Source organism: Paroedura picta, chromosome 5 (genome assembly GCF_049243985.1).
Source record: "Paroedura picta isolate Pp20150507F chromosome 5, Ppicta_v3.0, whole genome shotgun sequence".
Classification (NCBI taxonomy): domain Eukaryota; kingdom Metazoa; phylum Chordata; class Lepidosauria; order Squamata; family Gekkonidae; genus Paroedura; species Paroedura picta.
Window position 1 is genome coordinate 95,782,245 of NC_135373.1, and position 24,263 is coordinate 95,806,507.

The 24,263-nt window shown below is 41.1% G+C and overlaps 2 protein-coding genes across 3 annotated transcripts in view; both read right to left on the reverse strand.

The window, feature by feature from the left end:
- Positions 1–617: 617 nt before the first annotated feature.
- ARL1 (ARF like GTPase 1) lies at positions 618–11,226 on the reverse strand. The gene is made up of 6 exons (XM_077339195.1): positions 10,934–11,226; positions 8,131–8,268; positions 6,165–6,246; positions 2,500–2,611; positions 1,448–1,626; positions 618–953 (listed from the first exon to the last, which is right to left on the reverse strand). Exons 1-6 carry the CDS (start codon positions 10,935–10,937, stop codon positions 923–925), a joined length of 546 nt encoding a protein of 181 aa, XP_077195310.1. The 5' UTR covers positions 10,938–11,226; the 3' UTR covers positions 618–922.
- Positions 11,227–13,593: 2,367 nt separating this feature from the next.
- NUP205 (nucleoporin 205) overlaps positions 13,594–24,263 on the reverse strand; it is a 43,914-nt gene continuing 33,244 nt past the window's right edge. For both annotated transcript variants that reach the window (XM_077339197.1, XM_077339196.1), the window contains exons 31-43: positions 23,976–24,124; positions 22,690–22,881; positions 22,156–22,277; positions 21,349–21,487; positions 21,015–21,141; positions 19,026–19,102; positions 18,087–18,215; positions 17,824–17,950; positions 16,777–16,943; positions 16,207–16,330; positions 15,781–15,909; positions 14,834–14,907; positions 13,594–14,359 (exon numbers count right to left, since the gene is read on the reverse strand). In XM_077339197.1, coding sequence (XP_077195312.1) covers positions 14,207–14,359; positions 14,834–14,907; positions 15,781–15,909; positions 16,207–16,330; positions 16,777–16,943; positions 17,824–17,950; positions 18,087–18,215; positions 19,026–19,102; positions 21,015–21,141; positions 21,349–21,487; positions 22,156–22,277; positions 22,690–22,881; positions 23,976–24,124 — 1,709 coding nt within the window. In that variant the 3' untranslated portion in view covers positions 13,594–14,206. The remainder of the gene's footprint in view (positions 14,360–14,833; positions 14,908–15,780; positions 15,910–16,206; positions 16,331–16,776; positions 16,944–17,823; positions 17,951–18,086; positions 18,216–19,025; positions 19,103–21,014; positions 21,142–21,348; positions 21,488–22,155; positions 22,278–22,689; positions 22,882–23,975; positions 24,125–24,263) is intronic.

A 24,263-nucleotide genomic window follows, 5' to 3' on the forward strand; every position in this document is an offset into this window, starting at 1 on the left:
CTCTTCTTCTTCTTCTAAATCACCCTGAGCTGTATGGAAAGGGGGGGTGGCGGTATAAAAATCTGTTAAATAAATACCACAATAGTGGATTATTTTTAGTCCCCCCACAATACAGTTATGCTCTGATAGAAAAAAGAAATCTGCAAGTTATCTCAAAAGTGCTATTTCCAAGAAAATGGTGCAAAAGGGGCTATACTATTTTTAACTCACAGGGTGTCTGTTGTGGGGAGAGGAAAGGGAAGGCGACTGTAAGCCACTTTGAGATTCCTTTGAGTAGAGAAAAGCGGCCTATAAGAACCAACTCCTTCTTCAGTTCCAAGAAGTCATTTACATTCAACTTCCTCTTTCGCATGCCTAGCCTTTCCTTACATCTTTGACAGGCAGGCCGCAAAATCACGTTGAACTCTGTATCTCCAGCTTAGTGAGGAAAGGCCATATTTAGTGAAACACGCCACTCTCTGTACTTGAGCAACATACCTGAGAACATGTGCTGCAGAGAAGATAAAACACACCCATTGACCAGATGCCACTCTAAACAACCAGGCTATTGGTTACAGGCAACTATTCATGAATCAATACTTACATGTGATGTGCATGAAACAGAAAGCGGAAACAAATGATAGTTAAATATATTTATTAGTGTTAAATAGTTTCAAACACATAGAATTCCAAGTAACAAAGCTTTATTCCAATTTAATCTCATCTTCGATCTTCAGTTATATTGGCCATAAAAATTGATGTTACATAACTTACACAAGATAAAAGAAATGAAGTATTTTAATGTATACAGACATTCAAAGAGTTCACTGTGATTTCCAATGCAAGAAAAGTCCCCATTTCTTTCAAAGATAATATTCTGTCAGTCCTATTTACAGCATTGCATTCATTCACAGCACTGATGAAGGGAATCTTCAGGCTCCTTTCACTGCCTGCTCTTTAAGGTCTCCACCAACCTACAAACACACATTCAGATTTGCAATTCAAAAACATTATTTAATGGGACTACATATTATCTCGTTTGAACATAAAAAGCCATAAAAAAGCCATAACAACATTTAAAAATTTTATTTAGGATACAGCTGTTTTACATTTGGTCAAGCAATGTTTTCATGCAAAGAACACCCCTGTGATTACTGATAAAAGAGCATTTTGTGCCATGTCAACTGGATGCCCAACCAGAGCCACCAACTCAGATCTTGATCATCCTGTCAGGCCACTGCCATAAACAGTTACCTGGGAGAAAAGTTTTTGCTGGTGGCATGTGCACGACTCAGAGCAGGTCTTCATATAATCTTTCTACCCTCATTCCCACAGCTTAGTGAAGAGAAAATTTACCCTATATGGCTCAAAGCCCAAACTGTATTGGTTAACTTTCAACACACTCCCCCACAAAAAACCCTTATTTACAGATAAGTTACATTATGAAAAAGGTAACATAACCACTTACCACTCCATTGCCTCATCAAGCCCAGTGCCTTTGGTTGCAGAAGTTTTAAATATCTGCCACTTCCGATCTTTCAGAGCAGGAAGTCCAAGTGCATTTGCCATTTCTGTAGGAGTCATAGCTTGTTCCATATCTTGCTTGTTTGCAAACACCACTAAAATGGCTTTCTTTAGTTCTTCTTCCTACAAGAAGGAGAAGATTAGTAGTCTATGCAGCTTAATTTGCCTTTCAGCTCTCAGGCTAACAAAGAGTCAGGCACAGAATATAAAACACACAAGACCTATTAAGACTGGCTAGAAAATACATTTTAACTTACTGTTTGGCATTTAGACTAGATTCAATTTGAAAACAGATTAATAGTGTCTGATGGGGATTATTTATTAGCTATGCAGGGACTATTAGCTATATCCACACTAATTGGAAATTTGTGCTGATTTCCCCTTTCTTCCCCCTCGTGTCATTTTTGGGATCCCCTATAGCTTAGGAGCAGGATATCATTCCCTTCTGCCATTGGAAAATTTAGCCAGATTGAATACATTGTGTTGTCAGAATAACCATAACTATGAGTGTTACTTAACCTGGATAGCCAGGTTGGTCTGAAGCAGCAGAACAAACGAAAGCTTATACCCAGAATTAAACTTTGTTGATCTTAAAAACTGCCACTGGGTTCATACAATGAGCATTACTGTTCAGTTGCTCGAGGGCTAGAGACAATTCATTTTAGATAAACATGATGAACTGTCTATTGGATATGTACTAGTCAACTTGGAACACTAAAGTTTCTGTCCAAGTTTCCAAGTAGGAGACTATGGTTGAGAGACACACACTGAATGGATTCTCAGCAGCTTGAAATAGAAAGATCAATGATATGTTAAACCTTTATCTCCAAACCTCTCATACATCTTTTACCAAAAGACAGCCCACATATTTAGCACAGTGCCTACCTTACTCTACCTTCAGTAAATCTGATGCATATAATTCCATCTCTTTTATTACTAATTTCCAGGCAGAACCTAGAATTAGCATTTGTCTAGACAATCTTCTTTGTTTCATACCTCCAACATGGCAACAAGCTCAGACTTCGAAATGCCAATTCTGTCACTGTCACAGCTGTCTACTACATAGATTACCGCATCTGTATTCGAATAGTAGCATCGCCAATATGGCCTGGAAAAGAAACATTTCATTGTCCAAATGCCATTTTAAAATCAAATGAAACTATCCTAATTTCACAGTGCTGGAGCTTGAAAGGCCATATTTTTTAGACTGAATGGAGCCTAGGTCCATAAAAGTAACTTATTATGGAAGAGCATGAACTGAACAGAGACTGTATTCCTAAAATATTGAGACAATTATAAGATATACTGGCTGTAGTACTGGAAGACAAATTTTATGATGCCCTTCACTATATTTCCCCCTATTCTTTTTCTTACACAGCTCTTATGTCAGAGTTGCTTATTAATGTTAAGCATTTTAAAAACCTGGTGGTCTGTGCATTGGTGCTGGATGCAAATAAGTCCAATATTGGCCTGCCTAGTCTCTCAATTACTAGTTGAAATACCTCTCTTTCCAGCATCATTCTGCATCTGACACTATCTGACGGCTTAGGAAGTCTGTATGTTTAATACACCTCTCACATGTTCTGCTCTGAGAGGGGCTAGGTGACTTTCTGCCCATGTGAATATTTTTTGAGCTTCCCTTTGAAGTCTGGGTGATTTGGAACCTCCCTGATGATTCAGGTAAGCCTTTGTTGCCACATTGTCTGTCCTTATCAGAATGTGGCACTGATGGATCTGATCTGCAAAGTGTCTGAGTGCCAATCGAACTGCTCTCAGTTCTAACCAATTGATTGGCTGTCTGGACTCCTCTATGGACCACTGTCCCTGTATATTTTGGTTGTTCCAAACTGCTCCCCAGCCTAGAAGACTGGCATCTGTAAAAACTTGTTCCTCCCTCAAGATTAAATATGTTCGACTCTGGCTCAGATTTTTGGGGAGTGTCCACCAACGTAAGGCCCTTTTGGTGTCTAGAGGAACCTTCACTGACATGTCCACTTTTTTGGTTATCCTGAATTGGTAGGGTCTGAGAAGCATCTGTAGGGGCCTGGCATGGAACCTCCCCCATTGTACTGCTTCCATATTGGAAATGAGCAGACCCATCAGACTCGCCAACTGAAGTAGGTTGGTGTGTCTTGCCTGAATGACTGCGCTGGTCATCTGTTTTGTCTTGGTCATTTTTGGGGGGTCATAAACGTTTTGTCGAGAATCTATGATGACTCCTAAGTGTTCCATTCTTTGTGTTGGAGTTAAAGAACTTTTGGCAAAATTTACTAAAAAGCCAAAGTTTTGAAGATTGGTTATGACTTTGTTCGTATGCAGTTCCACTAAATGCATAGAGGGCGCCCGAAGGAGGTCGTCCAAATAAGGATGAATTAATATGCCCTCCATCCTTAAACCTGTTAGGGCATTCACTAGTATTTTTGTGAAGACCCTGGGTGCAGAGCCCTGTACTGATAGTGTACTCCCTGCACACAGAATCTGAGGAATCTTCTGTGGGGTGGAAATATTGGTATGTGTAGGTAGGCCTCCTGGAGGTCCAGTGAAGTTAGGAACTCTCCTTGTCGCAACGCTTCCGCTATGGATCTCAGGGTCTCCATGCGGAAATGACGGAGTTTTATGAATTTGTTTAAGAACTTGAGGTCCAAGATGGCCCTCCAGTCTCCTGTGCGTTTTGGAACTGTAAAAAATATTGAGTAGATTCCTTGTCCCTGCTCTGAGTGTTTTGATTGATCTAGGAAAACAGTTATAAAAATATATAATTTCATTGGCCAAAGAAGGGAAGAGCATGCATGTTGCTGGATTGTGTCTTACATGTATATTTCAAGATGCAGTCTGGTACAGAAATTTAAAAGTGGAAAAGTCATATTCTTTATACATAATGCTCCCTATAAAGCTCACAGGGTGGCCTGCAGCAAGACACTATCTCTCAGGTTTTCTTACCTTCAAAAATTAGCTCTTTCACTATCAAGTTATCTTACTAGCTAGGACAACTGTTACAGATCTTAACTTGTGCACATACTAGCTACAATCAACAGTTTGAACCACTGTGTATTTTCATAAACTTCTGTTACTCTATCAGATATAATAGGCACTAGATTGGGGGGGTGATGTGGGGGGGTGGAAGAACTCTGTGGACAGCCTCTCCCTTCCCCCAGGACCTGGAAATGCTGCAGGCAGCTGTTAGGGAACTCATAGGCAAGGGCAGCACTCACACAGCAGGGAAGGAAGAACGGGTGGTCAGGGGTGGGGGACGGAAGGCGATTGGCTGGAGGAGGCACTCGGGCGGGACAGCCACCCTAAGTGGGTGCTAAGCGTTGAGTGGCATTTAAGCTATGAGATACGCTCCTCCTCCAAGCCCTTAATAGAAATATATTATGTGGAACAGATCATAAATCAAAGTTAGCCTGTTGCTTGTCTCCTTTATTGTGTCCAAACAAATAAATTTAACAGCCCCCTCCTCCTCCCTCCCGATAGTTTTACTGCTTTTCAAAATTTCTTAATTTGAAACATTAAAGTCTCTCAGGCACATCCCTGATTCCTGGGAAGAGTGGAGAGAAAGCAGAGGGAGGTAGTGTCCTAAGACAACACCATCTGCAGATGGACTGATGACATGTTGGGTGCTCTGTATGCTCAGGAAACTGAGATGTTACTAAACAAACTGGGATTGTGCATTCGGGTGTCACAGGGAACCATAGCAAATACAATCCACAGCTAATAAGACACATAAAAAACATGGTTTTTGAGTCATACAATCCTGATGCTTGCATTTAGGAGCTAAATCACACTGGTTTATAGACTTTATATCACCCCTCATAGACAAGTTGTCTCGGGGCGGTGTCCAACATGGAATCTAAGACACTGGTTACATAAATCTAAAACAATAAAATCCATACTAAATAGGTTAAAATTAACATATTAAAACAAAAATTGTCCTTCCAGAGATGTGGGGGATGAGAATATAAGTGGGGGAGGCCTGACCAGCTGTCTTAGATGTATTTCTGCTGGGCTCAACCATAAGCCTGGTAGAAGAGCTCCATCTTGCAGGCCCTATAGAATTTAGCAAGTTCCATAAGGGACCTAATTTCTTCTGGGAGCTCATTCTACCAGGTGGGAGCCAGGGCTGAAAAGGTCCTGGCTCTGATTGAAGCCAAGTGTACTTCCATGGGGATCAGGGACCCTTCAGCCAGTTGGTATTGGCTGACCATAGTGCTCTCTGGGGGATATTTTCAGATAAGCAGTCCCTCAGATACATGGGCCTGGACTGCATATGGCCTTGAAAGTTAGTACCAAGACCTTGAACCAGATCTGGAATTCAACTGGGAGCCAGTGTAGCAGTTGTGGGACTGATCTTATATTCCAAGGTCTGGTCTGTTCTTCCCCAGCCACAGGACCTCCATCTCTGAAGGGTTCCATTTCAGGCAGCTTGCTCTGAGCCACTCTGCAAACTCAGAGGGGTATCTGGCTGACCATCAAGAAACAGAGCTGGGTGTCATCCACATAGTACCCAAGCCCCAAACTTCGGACCAGTTGGGCGAGAAGGCACATTAAAATGTTGAATAACATTGGGGAGAAAATCTCCCCCACCCCCTGCATGCAATGAGTAAAATACTTTAGAAGCCCTACTTATTTGTTCCTGTTGACTTCACCAAATAAGTTTATACCTGATACTTGTCTGTCCTCCCAAGTCCCAGACTTGAAACTTCAGATTCTTGTAGGTTACTGTCTCAACATTGAAACCAATTGCTGGAAAAATAAAAAATAAGCAACATCACTTTCCTTCTGCATATCTGGTGAACCCCCCACCTACCTATCAGATTTCTATTCTGCTCTTTCTCCAGGTAGCTCAAAGTAATATATTAATTTTCTTCTATTTCCATTCTTTTTTTTTGGGGGGGGGGAAGAGGCTAGTTTTGCCACTTGTGAAATTGCGATAATCCACTTTACTACACAAACTGCTCAACAATACATTTTGTACTTTTGATTTTTTTTTCAAATGCTCAAAAAATCAAGACTGCAAGGGTCCTGATCTTTCTGTTAGGAAGCAGAGTTTTGAGAAACACTATATAATAAGTTTTGTAATAAGATTTTTTATTTTGTTGAGTTTATTTTGCAATAATAATGGAAGTATTTGAACTATAGTGTTGTCCAGTGACTGGCAAAAATGTCTCTTCAAAAATAATGTGGTTGAAAATTAAAACGGACTTTAACGCAGGCCTCTTGAATTTATATGACAGGCTGCTTTTGTTTGTACTGAAGGAGTTATATAGTGGACTTCTTTGCCAGACACCAAACACTGTAGTTCCAATATTTATATTAAGGCTTCCTTGTTTAGGAACTGGCAAATCACCACAGGTGTTGGCTAATGATCAAATGAGGAATGTTTTTCTAATTCTAAGCCAAGTTACTACTTGATTGTTGTAACTGGCTCAGTAGAGGTCAAGTACATTCACTGCCAGTCTCATGGAAGGGTAATGCCCAGTAACAACCACAAGCCTCTGCTTCTGGTTAAACTGTTGTTTACTTTTGTGGGTAGGACAAGGCAGTAAACTGATTATAAAAGAGAGGAACAATGGATAAAAGAGGAACTCCATAGGGCTGATTCCAACTATAACTTGTTTACAAAAAACATACAGCGATAATTGTAAAAGACTCTGAGGTCATGAGAACTGCTAAAACTAGGCAGTATATTGTACACCATTTCCTTAAAAATTAAGTTAAATATTTCAGTGCACCTCTATAAAGACTTTAGTATCAAATTAATATGCTTTAATTGTGAGTAAACATTCAATACAAACTTAGTTAGAAAGCGTCTAAATACACAGAAATTAGTTATCACTGAAGTCATTCATTTAAACTGCATTAGTTTAAGTTTATCCACCATTCTTTGTGGTCTACACAGTACATAATATAAAATCAACAATTACATTTAGAAGTAATGCTTATAGAAAAAAACATTCACAAGTATTGTTTGCCTTTCAAAATATTTTTAGAATTATATTTTATTAATAATTATAAAGTCAAATGTTAAAAGAAAGTGTTTTGACATATACATGGATATCACCCATGATTTCAATTCTATCATGGTCTATGCTAGTGGTCATCTATACTTGCCACACATACACATTTGATAATAAATGACTAGTAAAGGAGAAAGGGTTGTGTGTATTATATGGCAAATAACAAATACAGTATTTGCTGGCGTATAAGACTACTTCCCCCCCCTGAAAAACATGCTTCCAAGTGGGGGGGTCGTCCTATACACCGGGTGCACTTCAGTTGGGATAGACATAGCTGCCCATAGGGGCCTCCCGATGCCCGCCCGGTGCCCATAGGGGCCTCCCGATGCCTGCCCACCTCATTCTACTCGGCGGGAAGCAGAGGTGCTCTGGCCCGCCCCTTGTCTACGTAGAGCTCGCACATGCGCACTAGTGCCTGTCACAGGGAGATGCAGGGGTGGGCCGGAGGCACTGCGGTTGCGCTACAGCCATACAATGGTGACAATAACAGGTACTGTAATGTTATGTAACAAACTCTATATTTTGAATGGAAATGTTGGGGGGGGTCATCTTATATGCCCAGTCGTCTTATACGCCAGCAAATACAGTAACTGTTCAGAAGAATACTTACTAGGAATGGTAGTCACAACCTCTCCAACTTGTAACCTGTAGAGAATAGTTGTCTTTCCTGCTCCATCTAATCCCAAGATTAAAATTCTCATTTCCCGAGTACCAAATAAACTGGAAAAAATGGTGGAAAAAAAACCACCTGGAAAGAACACAAAACATTTTTAAAATGCATGGCATCATCATTATTGTAGAAAAACAAACAAACCCCTTTAAACTGTAAACAGAAACAGGGTTAATAACCAGTCTTTTAAACTGCACATATATACCAAAACTATATCGTTTATCCCACACAATCCAATATTTTGGGCATTTATTTTTCCTCCCATGGATGAACACTCCCACACTCAAGAATTACTACCACTGCTTCTGGAAAATTTGGGGCACTTTGTTTTCCTTATTACAAGGCTGCAATGTTCAGAACAGGGGCGTCAAACACATGACCCAGGCCTGTTATCTGGTTTGCAAGCAAAGAAAGGAGGTGGTGGCAGCAGCAAGAGCAGCAAAAAGGCACACATCAGGTCAGCTGACTGGAGGGTCCATCTCCCCCCCCCCCTACATACTCTTTCAGATGAGCCAGGTTGCATATGTGTGGCCACCACTAGCTCTCCTCTTCGAGGTGTTTGCTTTCTGCCTATTAGTGCACTATGCCTCCCCTTTCACTTCACCACTGACACCAGCATCATCTTCTCGTGTGTTTGTTGGTTGTTTATTTATATCTCCAGGAAAATGGCTTGCAGCAGGTTACAAAAAGCAATCCAGACAATAAAACCCCATAAAATACCAATTAAAACCCCAATAAATTACAGTTACAACAACCCAAGATGGCAAAACAACCTTTCTAACAGGAAAGCCCTTACAAGGGCGGCATGGGGGAGACCAAGCTGCGCCAAGCTGTCTGGCACAATGCACCTGGGGGACCCATACCATAAACCTTTACCCGCCTCTCTCTCACTCTTTCTCCACTGTGATGATTTTAAATTTCTATTTGGGACAATGTAAACAGTTATTTTCTGTAAAATACATCAATAAATTTAAATTCTGCCCCTCCCGACCAAGTCAACCCGAGGCGGCTTACCAAAGATAAAAGGTAAAATACAAGAACCCCCATAAAAATCCCTTAATTAATCCCCAATAAACAATACAATCTAAAAACTCCAACAGATGGGGAAACCAACATCCCTCCCCTATTCGGTCAGTAGATCACCAACCCCAACTGCATCCATACTCCGGCCCAACCAAGGTGATCTCACACTGGCCTTCAACTAGGCGGGACCTCCAGTTCATAGAACCCAGGACAGCTCTTCCTCCCCAGCCTCAACCAAATATACATCTAAACAGCCTATTCAAGACTGCTGCAGCCCAGACACTGATTTCAATTTTGATACAATAATTCAGAACAAGAGGTCAGTTATCAAAGTCTGTTGAGTAAAATATATACTGTAAGAGTGTTAGGCATGTTTGTACTTTAGAGTAAAAATAATATTGATTAAATTTGCCTGTGTCCTTTATAAAGTCTGTGTACATGGCATTATATTTTATGCCACATGTGATCCACTTTGACAAAATATTCATGACAGACTTGGTCTTCTGGCTTAGATTATGTTCTTAGGCAAATAAATAATAATTGCAAGCCAGTGTATTTAAGAGTTACAGTAACCAATGATTTTACAGGCTTGTTCAAAAATGTGAACTTTTTAACAATTTAAATAATTGACTAAAATGGCTCTGATTTAATTCATTGTACTTGCCTTAAAAGGATATCTATGCATTCTCAAAATACATGCTTGAAAATTCCCAAGGGAGATAAATGAGCATTTATGAACTGGTTTTCGGATAGAATGAAACTATATTTTAATGCATTTTATACATTAAACGGTAATGACTGGGGAAGGCACTGGCAAACCACCCCGTATTGAGTCTGCCATGAAAACGCTAGAGGGCGTCACCCCAAGGGTCAGACATGACCCGGTGCTTGCACAGGGGATACCTTTACCTTTTTATACATTAATTTTATTCCTTCGCAGCCAACACATCAACCTTTTATAAGTAATTTCCCTTCCGTAGAAGAGAAAAACAAGGAATTAAATAAATACTAATACTTTGCATATTCCTGCTATAGACTTGGCTTGCCTTTCATTAGTATACCAGACACATGAGAAAGCATGCACATACAGGGCAATCAAGGACTTCCATACAAGGTCGACCCTTTGCATTCTCATAGGCAGCAAAGGAGCCGACAAACTGTGCAGCACAATACTAACGAGGGCGTTTCAGCCACACACCCCTAAAGATGACTCCTTGTAGTGGAAGAACCTTTCAGTTAGGTTAGGCCGGAAGGGAAGTCCATATCCCTGCAATAGTCTCTGCTGCCTAAAGAGGGAAATGCCCGAGAAATGTCGCTGCTGCGTTGCTCCCGAGCACTTTCTGAGGGGACGGGGCGGGTCACCCAGCTGGCAAGGCTCTGGCAGAAGCATTCCAGGCGGGCCCCGGGCCAGCGCCTGCCTCCGGCTGGACCTCTCCTTTCCGGGGACCTTTCCGAGCGGGCAGAAAACATCCTTGCCGCGGCCTGGGAGAAGCGCCCCTGTTGCCCGGGGGCGGGTGTGAGGACCGTCTCTCTCCCTTCTCCCGCGGCCGATTCCGCGCGCCCCCCAGCCCCGCCTCACAGGCACCCTGAGCGGCCTCGAGGCCACGAAGGGCTCCCGCTGCCCCAGAAGAAGCCGGGCGAAGGAGGCGCGCCCCGCCCCGCCCCCGCCGTTGCCAGGCGACCCCTTCCCCACGCGGCGCCCTTGCGCGCCTCTCCTCACCCATGGCGGAGGTCTTTTCCCGCGTCGCTTCCCCGGCCGAGAACCCCCGCAGGCCCCTCCTCGTCCTCGGGCCCGGCTGCCACCGCCGCTAACCCGGAAGTCGCCACGAAGCGGGTTCCACGTCGGCCGCACTCCGCAGGCGCGCCTGCTGCGTCTCTCCAGGCAGCCGCCGAGCCGCCGAGGAAATGAGGCGCGGCTTCCCCATTAGTCGTTTCGAGAAAAGGGTGTGTGGGGAGACTGCTTCACTACCGCCTTCCGTCGCTCTCTCTCTCTCACACACACACGAGGTAGGGAACCACCGTGAAATCGACGAAAAGGCAAATTTCTCACGAATGTGACTCGTAAAGGTACGTGGCGAATCTACGGATGCAAAAGCGAACTGAACTCATGAGCCGCGAGCGGAAAGGGGCGGGGCGAAGGGAGCGCTCTGCCAGGGGAGGCGGCGCTGAGGGGAGCCGGTTTAAGGGCGGGGGAAGAGAGCCAAGCTCCTGGAGGTTCCCGGGCGGCTTCCCGATACGCCATGAGCGATGCAGGGATGAACGGTTCGGTTCGTTATATGGGGTCGCGGAAGGCAGAGTAGGGATGCCAGCCTCCAAGTAGGGCCTGGGGTCCCCTAGAATTACAGTACTGTGGCCCTTCCCCTGGAGAAAATGGATGCTTTGGAGAGTGGGCTCTGTGGCATTGCACCCCACTGAAGCCTCCCCAGGCTTCACTCCTAAATCTCCAGGACCGTTTACGCACTGGAGGTTTCATGGAGTTTTAGTTTACTTTCAGTTGCTGGAGTTTTAGTTGTGGCAGGTTACCCCACCTCTTCCCACACCCACATGGGGGAGCGCCTCATCTGCCCCCAATTTGTGCTCCTGCATGGAAGCTGGGCCAGTGAGGTTCCCAGTGCCCGGTGCACGAGTCTTCCACCCTGGAGCTTCCACCCTACCCTGCCATCCCTAGCCATGGGGGGGGGGGGGAGGAGAGAGATTTGGCAAACCCATGACAGAGTGACAACAGGTAGTACTGTCAATCTGTTGCAGAAAACAATAAACAGGGATTTCATGGCATCTTGAGAATTAACACAATCGATTCTAGCAGCTGCTTTCACAGACTAAAGCCTGTTTCTTCATATTGTAGAAACAAGCAGAAGCTACATGCTATCAGCTTGTAACTGCACAATTTTATTCCAGACAGTGGATTTCCACTTCTTGAAGATGAATTCAGTCCCTTCCTTGAGGAGCCTGGAGAATAGCCAGTTTAGTCTGTTGCAACAATAACTATGTAAGTTTGATTTGAATGGTGCCTTTAAGAACAATGAAGCTTTATTAAAGTCTCTAAGCTTTCATGTGCATGAACGTCTCTAAGCTTTCATGTGTTGAATATGAAAGCTTATACCTTGAATGAAATTTTGTTGCTCTTAAAGGTGCCACTGGACTCAAACTTTGTGCTGCTGCTTCAGATTAACATGGCTACACACCCAAATGTTATTCCAGCATACACAGCCATCCTATAACAGCACATTCCTGTATGTAGGGTTAACCAGCCTCAAGGTGAGGGTCAGGGTTCTCCCAGAATTACCATAGATCTCTAGAACAGTTTTACTGGAAGGAAATGACAGCTTCAGAAGCTGGAGTCTAAGGAGAGATGGAAATCCTAGAGTGACACATCCTCATGACTGAACTCTCTCCCTAAATTCAGTCTTCCCCAAACACCACCACCAGATTTATAAGAATTTTCCCAACCAAAGTTAGCAACTGTACTTGGAGAATGAAGCCCCACTGTAGAAAGAGGCTGTTATAAATATGAAAGTACCAGCACCAATGCAAAAGAGATTCTATTTCAGCTTTAGCTAGAAGTAGATAAAACAAAAATGTAAGACGCCAAGGGTTGTTCTGCACAGTAGTTTATAAGCACTATTAATGCAGAGTGGACAGAAAGGAACATGACTCTGCACCTGTGTGATAATTTCAACAGCATTCTTCTTTCACACTGTTGACCAGTTTCTATTTTGTTCTAAGTATCTACAGCAGCTGATGAAATAAGACAGCAAAATATGGACTGCAGTGTAGATCTGCATCCCACATATCCCTTACACTTGTGCAACTTGTTCTTTACCGCTGGAACAGCTACATATTTATTTTTACATAATGTGCATAGAATGTGGTTTAATCTCACCTTCCTTTAAATAAAAAAAAAAAACAGTGGCATTGGGCATTCAACACGATTCTTGCGTTTATACTAGAATCCTTTGCAAAAAAGATACAAACTGAAATGCGACTCCACTTGTAGTTTTGTTTTCAGATCATGTGGTTTTATGACAACAGTTAACTGGAATTACACTCCAGACCAGGGGTAGTCAAACTGTGGCCCTCCAGATGTCCATGGACTACATTCACTGGCAGGGGCTCATGGGAATTGTAGTCCATGGACATCTGGAGGGCCACAGTTTGACTACCCCTGCTCCAGACAATGCAGCCTCGACATTGCCATTCAGCTTTAGGTAATTGGTTATGATTAGAAACCTTCATTGGTTTAGGTCTAAAATGCCTAGGGAGATAATCTCTAGCCCATGATTCACTCATGGCCTTTCAGAGTCACCAAGAGCATTCCCTAGTTCATTATCAATGTTTCAAGATCGTTGTTTAGAGGAAACTTGGCAAACACCACCTGAGTATCATTTAGATGCAGTGCAAGACTTTAATATTTGTTGGCTTTCATTGAACAGGGATAGGGTGATGTGAAGGTCATGTGTTAGTATTTTGTAAAGGTTTAAAACATATTAGCCAACTTTGGAATGGAGTAGTCCTTGAAGTGCATGCATACATACATAAAATTAAAAGCCGTTATCAGAGAAATTAAGAATATTAGCTGACATTTTCTTCTGATTCTGACAGCATCTCACAACTCAAAACTCAAATATTTGCCTTTTGACAAAAGCTAACGGTATTACCTCCTAAACATTCAGAACACTGACTGTCAATAGGTGTAATATGTAGTTGGCGTTGTGAAAGTGGCAAGAATGAGATTTTGGACAAATCAGTCCAGACTTTACACAGTGTAAAAGTTGTTGCAAGTTCATCCCACTTCAGTAATAATTGTTTTATTCTTGTACTGAAATACTATCATAAAAAAATATTTTTCCCCTCCATAGTTGAGGATAGGAACTGAATGAAAAATTATAACAAAATAACCTTGCTCATAATTTAGAAAATATCACTTCTACAAAATGTGGGTGCAGCCTCAGTTCCTTGCTTATGAATGTCAGTGGCACAAACAAGAAATTTTTTAAGTCCTTGATATCCTTAGTAGACCACGGATGCGTCTGACGAGAGCTTGAATGAAAGTGTAGCGTGACCGAACCTTCGAATACAAGCCTTCGATGTCAAGGAGTTTCTTCTGAAGTGATTCCCCAAAACTGTTGGTGGCCTCAATCTGAAGCTGAGGGAGAGAAAGAAGAAGGGGGATGTGATTTCTCTATTTCGGCAATCACTGTCCGTGGATCCAAGTCTAAATACATTTACTGGGGAAGGGGGTTACATTTGAGAAGCATTTACAAATTTTGTAAAGCAAGGCTTCATTCTCATTCGATAATTACGGCTGATGAAAGAAAAAATATAGTGAAAGCTAAATATTTTAGATATTTAGTTTTAAAATTAATTTTGAACTGGGTGTCTTCCATTTACAAATACAGTTTTTAATCTCTTATTTCAACTCCCAGCTGAATCTTTTCAATATCCAGAAGGCGATCAGGGAGGAAGCAAGAAGACTCATTCTCCTTTCTTTTAATGCATGCTAAATTATCCATCACGTAATGTGCCAGTATTTTTAGGAGTTTCCTAGTTCAGTGGAACGACAAATTACTTGTGTTAATATCACTAAGATACTGTTTTTTTATTATTTAAATGCCCTTACCTGATCAATATCATGTTGGCTTACTCTACTCAACCCACTTCTAAAATCCAAGTTAGGATCTGAACTGAAGGAATCTTGGAAATAAAAGTGATAGCAGTTATTTATGTTCAAAAAGACAATACTTGTGATAACAGTTCTGTATCAATAACTAGTGTTCCATAGATACACTTTTTATTATTTTCCTGATCTAATAACTGGAAGAATTTAAATTTAACATTCATTTAGCAACCAAAGCCATTCTTCCAGTTAAAAACAGCCCATATGAGGAGACCAGAAGTAGAGAGAAGAGATTTGCTTATCCCAGGCAAAAACCTAAATTGGCTCGGCACTACCTCAGGCCCTAATGCCTTTTTTTGGTTGAAGTCTTGATCTGGGCATGTAGGTTGAAGCACAAGTCAGTTCAGGATCAAGCAGGCTTCTGTAATCCTAAACCATCTGTGAGCACATGTGCACACATTCTGTGGTTGGATAGGACAGGACAAGCTCTCTCTTAGGCCAAGGAGGAATGGGCTCCAGGGCACCTTACAGCGGTTGGCTGAATTCCTCACCACTGGCCCCCTTTATCCTGTTGTGGTCTCTCTCTTTCCCTGCTCTCCAGGTCCCAAGATAGTTGAATGGTTCCTACACAATCCTGCTGCTCCTGTCTCTCTTGGAGTAAAGGTAGCCACTTTAAACTTTACAACAGTGTTCAACAAGTAAGTACATTGCTAAATTTACATATGCCTCCATGAAGATCAGTCCAATCAATGCAAATGTTTTTACTTATTCTATAGTTCTGCAGCACCATTAACCACAATATGTAAACCCAAGTTTTAACCAAGGAAAATATATTATTACAATACACATTAAAGCAAGCTAAAACCCACCTAGTGTTCTTAGAGGTGGTGTTTATAAAGTTTTAGCCTAGAGCTTAACATAAGAATGCCACAGAGTTTGATAAATATTACCTTGTATTTTTCTGCTCTTCAGTGGAATCCTGGAGGCTAAAAGAGAATCTTGGGAATCTGCTGGGGTGCAATACAGCAGATAGTGTTCCAGGTGCCGCCAAAGAATAAAAAGGCACATTTCTATAATATCTGCAAACCGCAAGTAAAGGATAACTGGATTACAGCAACACTTTCGGGTCGTACCTCTCTCTTTAGAGATGAGTGTGGCTATGGAAAAAATGTTGTGTGTATATATATATACATATTGATTGTTGGGCAGGTAACTTCAATGGAACGATTAGAAACTAGTATCAAAGCTCATTTTTAAAAAGGGCTTTGAAAGGGACGGCAGGCAGGAGGGAGTGAGAGGGTGGCCGCGACTCACTTTGGCCCGCAAAGCTTTCTTCACTGCAACTTTTAAAAACACCTATAACCAGGAAAGGATACAGCAACACAGAGAAAGCAACTTGGCTCGATTGTTTATTAGCTTCACCAAGCGCCGTCTTGCCACAATATACTTTTGGGCAGTTGAAATTTTGTCCACTCCAGCAAGCAAAACTGACTGGCAGAGCTACAGGAAGACAAAAATACATGGAAATATGGGTAATGTAATCATTTTAAAGCTTAATTACCGTAAAACGTAACAGTCATGCAGAATTACATTAACTCCCTCCTTCCCCACCCCAATAAATAAGTCTGACATTCCAAGCTAGAATATGCGACAACATTTAATTTGTAATTCTGGATTGTTAATGCTCTGAACAGAAATGCAAAATGTTTCAATTTTTAACTAGCTTGAGAACTGTGCCAATGATGATGAGAAAAATACTAGTTTATTCATCCTATGTTGTCTGGGGAAATAAAAGTTTTCCCATCTATCCAGGCTCAGAATACACACCTCACAGTGGCCTTTATAATCTGAACAGCACAAAAGGCAAACAAATAAGGCTGCTTTAATAAATCTGAAGTAAGCCTGCCCCAGTACTGGAGATACACAAGAAGAAACAAGGTATTTACCTCTTTTATTTCATCTGGTGGTAGTTGCTCGACATTTTGCAGCTTGCTAACACTCTGACGATGGCTATCATAGTAACTGAAGAAGTCATTAGCACTCTGTTTTAATAGGTAGATAATTATACCCAGGCCAGGCAGACGCCAATACTGGATTGCTGGAGCTTGTGTGTCTAAAACAAATTACAATCCACATTAAAGAAAACTTTCCATATTCCATAGAAACTCGGCTTTGCTGTATTAGACTTTTCCATTTGTTAACACAAGTGGTAATAGCAGTACAACCCTGAACAAAATTGTGCCTTTCTAAATCAATGGCCTTAAAAGGATGCAACTCAGTTTAGAAATGTTCAGTAGATAACTGAATCTCTTGAACCTCACAATCAAACAGTCATAACTTTTAATTCGATTTGATTCTAGAACCAATGCCAGCTTCCGGTCCTATTCCTGGCCAACGCAACATACTTAAGCCTCTGTACTGCTTTAAATGTAATTAAAAATGTGGTTTTGTCATCATGCTGCATCTGGAGATTTAGGATTATAGTGATAGATTCTGTTAAGAAAAAGCATGAATGCCTGTGCTTCCAAAAATAAACTGTGCTACTTTTATTACGCAATCAGTTTGTATGACATATTTTCCACAAATAAAACTATGGTACTTATTTTGTGGGAAATGTACCTGTTCAAGATGATGGCTTTGACATAAGAATAGATCACTTCACTTGCCATCTCAAGCAGTTATGTTAACTGGCATTTAATGACCCATGTTATTCTTAAAAGCATAACAATTGAAAAGCATGCTCATTTGATTGAATGTTTCCTTTCCCCCCCCCCCGGAAGCAACCAACATTATTATGTAAATAATATGCCTTTTGAAGTACACCTTCAAAGAGAGTTGCTAGATGGGTAAAATATACCTTTTCCACAAAGAAAACAAACTAGGAGGACTAGTTTTACTACAGCTCCACCACTAATCATTCATGTATCAGACCTAAAGCAGCTTTATGCAACCTAATACAAAATGTACTCTTACCAATAAAACCACAGACCCACCTTGTCGAGGTCCATCTCGATTGGTGGACTCAGAAAGGCTGGGAGTAAATAGGCAAATGGTGTGCTCAAATGCAGGGGCATTCCTTACCATAAGTGACTGGCAGTATTGCACGACATTGGCGCAAATCTGCAGGAGAAGAAACAGTGCAGGTTACTAGCACTAAAAGATAACCAGTGGATGATGTCATTTCAGTCATAACAATTAGAATAATGTTGCAGAGAAAAAGTTACTTTGCAATTTTGGAAAAGGAGCAAGATCTCACCTGTTGCATGGCCAGCTCCATTTCATCTGTCTTACTCACTCTGTCACTTTCTGCATGATCATCTTGCAACTTAAATTGACGAAGTCTATCTGAGCCACTAAACCGTGTCAGAAGGCCCAAGCACTGGCGCTGGTGGCAAAGAAAGGTAAATAAATTGGAGATAGTTTTATATGTCAATTACAGTGTCTCTGTTATTGCGAATAATTTATTTAAGGAGACAGCACACCACCCTTAAGATATAGCAGTTTACTTCTAATGACTGTTATGATATTGGCCTGAAATCCTTGCCTTCTCCGTTCAGATCAATGACGAATATCTCACTAGTCGGCCTTACCCACTGGGTCCCAGTAAGAGTTGAGCTGAAGCTCTTGCAATTTCTATTTTATGTTATTGTTATGATCATGTTAAGTTATTATTGTTATAATGTTATAACTGTTATCACCTGTTACCATATGTTATATGTTTCTTTTCCTGTTTTCTGTAAACCGCCCTGAGCCCTCGGGGAGGGTGGTATATAAATATAATAAAATAAATAAATAATGTTCACTGCATTTTATGGAAGTCTCAACAGTCCCATTGGCTGTGACTATGTATACTATGTATACTGAGGTTTCTCAGTTTTTTCTATGAAGACGTACCATATATACTGAGAAATCCCATTCAAACAAATATTATCATTCACAGAAAAATAACAGAAACCATCCTATGAGGATGTTTAGCATCATGCCCCACAACTAGCAAATAATTCATGTGTTTTACTCTCCAGTAATCCCATTACCACTGTGTTTCTTTTTAAAGATTTATCTCAGATCTTGGCCTACAGCTGTGGATGGCAAATACATTTTATAAATATTATGGGAAAAATCAGATCATAAAAAAAATATATTAGGAAAAGTTATTAATTCCAACTATTAATGCTGTACTTATAGCACTGTTTACCTGAAACCTTCCTATATGTCCTTGTAATTCAATCTGCATCCCTTCATTAATATCGATATCCAAGTCACCTAACACACCTAAGGAAATAATACAGTATGAAAGAATAGGCTTTTTACCATTTACTAAGCAAATAACTCATGTGTATGCGGAGATTGGATTATGCTGCATACTAACCTACTTTGATTTACTTAAATCACAGGTTAAATAAATTTTTATTAGATTAAATTTTGGTAAGCTTAGAGGACTTATATGCCACTTCTCCAGAACTGCTCAAGGTGGCTACAATAAGCACAACCTGCATAGAATCATAGATAAAGCATAAATACAGGACAATGGATTTTATCCGCTCCCCCTCAAAATCTCCTTAAAGTTTTTAATTTATTCATTAAACAAATAAGCGAAACGCACACAAACATTTCCTTCTACCTTTGCTTTTGCTTCCTCTGTTTGGAGACCTATTATTATACTGATATGCCCCATGTTTTAAGGAAGAATATTGAAGGTTCGTGTTTATTCAGGATGCCCTACAGAATACTATCAAACTTCTAATCTATGGAACTTTGACCCCAAAATCCCAAATTTAATTTTGTTCTCCCTTGTACAAACCAAACCTGTGACTCCCTAGTTTTCTACCATTTTTTGTTTCTTGCTGAATTTCTCCCACCAAATATATTCTTCATATTGTTATTACGCTTCAATAAATCAGTATTATACAATACTAGCAAGAAAGCCCATTGCAAGCAGGAATGCAATGCGTGCTAGGACCGAGGGGACACCGGGAGGTGTAGATCTCTCTCTGTGTGTCTCTCTCCCTCTTGCTGCATCTCTCAGTGTGCCTCACAGCAGGAGGCATAGCAGGTAATTAGGAGGGAAGGAGGGTTGGTGTGCAGTTTGGGACAGCTCTCTGTCTCTCTCTCCATCTCAGCAGGGGTGGGTCTCTCTGTGTCTCTGTCAGCAGCTTGGTTTGTGTCTCTCTTTGCCTCCCTTGCAGCAGGGGTGATAGGAGGGAATGAGGGCTTGTGTTCGGTCTGGCAGGACTCTTTGTGTCTCTGGCACGTCTGAGAGGAACGTGGCTAGCATCCAGGGAGGGCGCTGTACGGGCAGGGCCAATCAGGGCGTTGCTGGCTGCACCCTGAATGGCCCTATTCCAACTTGGACAGCCGGACACATTCCACCCCCCAGGCTGTTTCACAAATATATAGAGGAAACATGGATGTATGGATAAGGATGTATCTGAAATTCATGTCGTATATTGTATATTTCTCATGAAAAAGGGGGGGGGGGAAACAAATCTTCAATACCAGCAACTGAAATGAGTAGACCCAAACCATTCACAATGGCAACATACAAAAAGACAAAAAGATAAAAAAAGGAGCATATTTGTCCATTCCTAGTAATGTACCAGATTTTAGCATTCTATCTGTTGGAAAGTACCACAGTAATTTTAATATCTTCTTTCTAAAAGGTTAATATATAATCAGCAAAACTCAGATACAAAAATGCAGCTGTAAACATATTCAAAGGAACAGCTGCATAATCAGTATGGAGTTAAAACCTGCAAACTGCCCTGAGCCACAGGGGGAGGCCAGTATATAATGAATGAATATATAAAAATAAAAAGGTTAATTAAATGGGATTGGTTTTGTTTAGCACCTAAAATATGTTAGCGTAGGCTAGAAGGGCTAGGAGAAGTTGACAAAAGATAGAATTTCACAACATTGCAGGAGACTCTTCTTTCCTAATACCACCTCACTTCTGAAGGCAGGGGTACTAGAAGAAAGACTAATAAAGATCTCAACTGATGGATAGGTTCCTGTGAGAGAAAGCAACCCTAATGAGTTTCAAGCATAGGTTACTATACAGGATTATACAATCCGAGTTCTGTGCTAGGTGCACATTTCATATGCTTTTATGGTCCTGCAAAAGAAATCTTACTGTGATGGCACACTTAGAACCAGAACAAGTAAGAGAAGCTATCGAATACCTTACCAGGCAGAGCAGCTTTGCTGATTATTCCAGTCAATAAGGCCAGTTCTTGAAAGGATCCTGCACTAACTTCCTGACACCGCAAAATTGCCTGGATTGTGTCTGAATGGGATATTAAAAACTGTAAAACCTGCATGACAGAAAAAAGCAGAATATACAGAATGAAGTTTAAAATTCAATTACATTTTTACTGTAATGTATCGGGGTAGAGAGCACGAAATAACAATGAAACCAACCAACCAAAAAAAAAAACAAAGCCAACCCAATAGCCAGCCATGGAAAGCAGCAACAATAGTAAACAGCCAGCATATATGGAAGTTCCTGCCTACTGACTGACCTGTCCTGCGGCCTGCACATGCTGTGTCACACTAGAAGTGAGGATCACCTGACACAGCTGCAGAGCTGGTAGAAGAATCTGGCGATAACGCTCTACAGGGGCAGGAATGAATACTGGAGATTCTCTGATTCCAAATATTCTGGGGGAGGACAAGAGTTGATTGGTAGCTTTAATGAAGCACAGAAACGACTTATTAAAGGAATATATAAACACAGGAAGAAGCATTAAACTAAAACAAGCAGCTTATTCAGCAAGCCTAGTATTACCCCCTCTAATTGGCAGCAATCTTTCCGATCCTGCTCTCTTTTCACTAGAGATGCCGAGAACTGAACCTTGGAACTTAAGTACAAAGACACTGAGCTCTGCCTTTCTGAAATCCATTCCACTGTTCCTTGGAACAGCAGAGTAGTTTCTGCAGTGCTCTCCATGATATTGGCTCAAGACTCTGATCAGAACAAAACTGAACTCCAAAAAGAGTCTCAACTCCAGGGCCTCAGCTCTTGAGCTTATTGTGGGTGCAGTGAAAATATTGTATTAAGAACATTATGTTGATTAGAAAAAAATCAAGATTTTACACATTATAATTCACTTTTAAATGCTTCTGGATCTCTTCAGAGACCTGTTGCAAAAAGCTCAAACACAAGACAATTTTTTTTTTAACCGGCTATTTTAGTGTTTATTATTCCTGCCTTTGGTGCATATTAATGCCACAAGAGTTAAATACATGCATTAGGATGTGTTTTCTGTATTCATTGACTTAAAGCTTTGGAGAACACTCTAAGGCAAAGTTCTGTGGAAGAAACTTACCCCCGCTGGTCTGTTTCGGGTCGCATGTCATACACTCGACACTGCGCAAGCCTGACAATCACACCAGATCTTAGCAACTCTAGTGCTCCCTGCTGTATTTTGGCCACTTTGGTCAGGAATGCCTGGAGTACATTACAAAAGCCAAACAGTAAGAACCAGCTTTTACAAATGTTTTACTCCTTCAGTGAGGCATTTACATTTCAACACTTTTGAAATTAAAAAAACATGAATTAAATTTCTGTTAGGCTGAAAGAGACTTTAAAATGCATACTTTGAGAGTATTTGAGCTAATGCTCAAACTAGCACAGATAGAATGTGGGAAAAGAAAAGGGCAGAAAGCTCATGATTTTTACAGCAAAATCTCTGGAATGCTACACTTCATTAGAATAGGCTCAAACAGATGCTAAGATTTAGTTAGCACTCATGACACCCCCCCCCCACCACCACCACCGCTGTATATCTTCAATAATCCTTGTTTAAAGAATAAGTCAGACAGTATTTTACAAGCAACCATGAACCACCCTTTGGCTTTACCATTTTTGACTCATAAGTATACAGTGCTTTCAGGAGAGGAGGCTGGGGTGTGAGCAAGCTTTGCAGCTTAAAGTCATCATCTGCTAGGCTGTCCACAAGCACTTTCAGGTAGCCACTGTTGGAGAGATACACTAGCCACTGTTGCTGCTTATCCACAGAGACAATGCGATCAAGTAAGGCCAGGGCCAGCATCTGAAAGAGAGTGCAACTGATTCAATTCATTGACAAGGGTACAAAGACTAATCTATACCGAAAAGGAATCAGTTCATATACTCAAACTTTGATTTCATTCAGCCCATTACATTCCTCAGGCTACCTACTGAAGATTTCCTAGGTGGCCCAACCACACTTCCTAAGAATGTGGAAAAAGGAAAGGGCAGAAAGTTTATCATACGTTAGAATAAGCTCAAACAATTGCTAAGATTTGGATATTTGGGGGTGCAGCCAGAGAAGGCAGGGTTTTGGGAAGGTCCTCAGTGGGCTGTCATTTAGAGTCTACCCTCCCAAGCAGCCATATCTCCATAGTCTGGGGTTAACTTGTAATTCTGGGAGATTTCTAAGTCCCACCTGAACTTTAGCAACCTTATCATTCCCGACATCATTGTAAGCTGCATTTCCCAACTCCTGGTGCAGATAATGAAATTTATTACATCAGGAGGCATACTATAAATTGTGAAGGGAAATATGGGTGCTGTTTTTGGTAGCTACCACATTTTTCATAGTGAAGTTGCCTTAGATGGTCAGATCACTGGTCCAACCAAGTCAATATTGTCTACTCTTGACTGGCAGCAATTCCTCAGGATCTCTCACAGTTTGTTTTACAACATCTACTACCTGATCCTTTTTAATTGGAGATGTTGGGGACTGAATTTGGGATCTTCAGCTTGCCAAATCAGATACTCTACCACTGAACTATGACCTCTCCCCAATATGTAGAATGGCCCTCCATGCCATTCCATTTTTATTTTCCTTCACAACATGGAAAGTTTCACTGGCATTTTATACACTACTTAAAAAGTAAAGGACAGAGTGATACATACTATATATCTTTTCAAGAATATTGCTTATAATCTTTACAACTGTAGAACCAACAGGGAGGTTCACAGACTAAATAAATAAAAGGAAAACAATGGTATAAACATTCCACATGCATTTAAAAATACCTTCAAAAACTACTTTGGTCAGACTTGTATGCCAAATATTCAGCACACTTTGCCTTGCATAAGCAACGTCTTGAAGCAATTAGGTAAGGTAGAAGAAGGATTTGGAGAGTGAAAGGTATTTACCCGCCCTATCTCATGGCCATCACAGGCATCTCGGCAAACAACCTCCATTAGGGCAGAACCATAGCTTTCAATAATTGCCATATTTTCTCGCTGTAATTTACTGAAAGCATCTTCAGGTGCTGTTAAACGCTCCCACATAGTCTTCTTGGCTGTAAGTAAATGGGACAAAATTAAGAGGGATCAAAGCTACTAAAAACTAGTCAATTATAGAGTTACTGTGTCTTTAATGATGCAAAAAATCCAAATACGGCAAACTTGTGTTTTTGCACTAAAAATCCTCCAATAAAG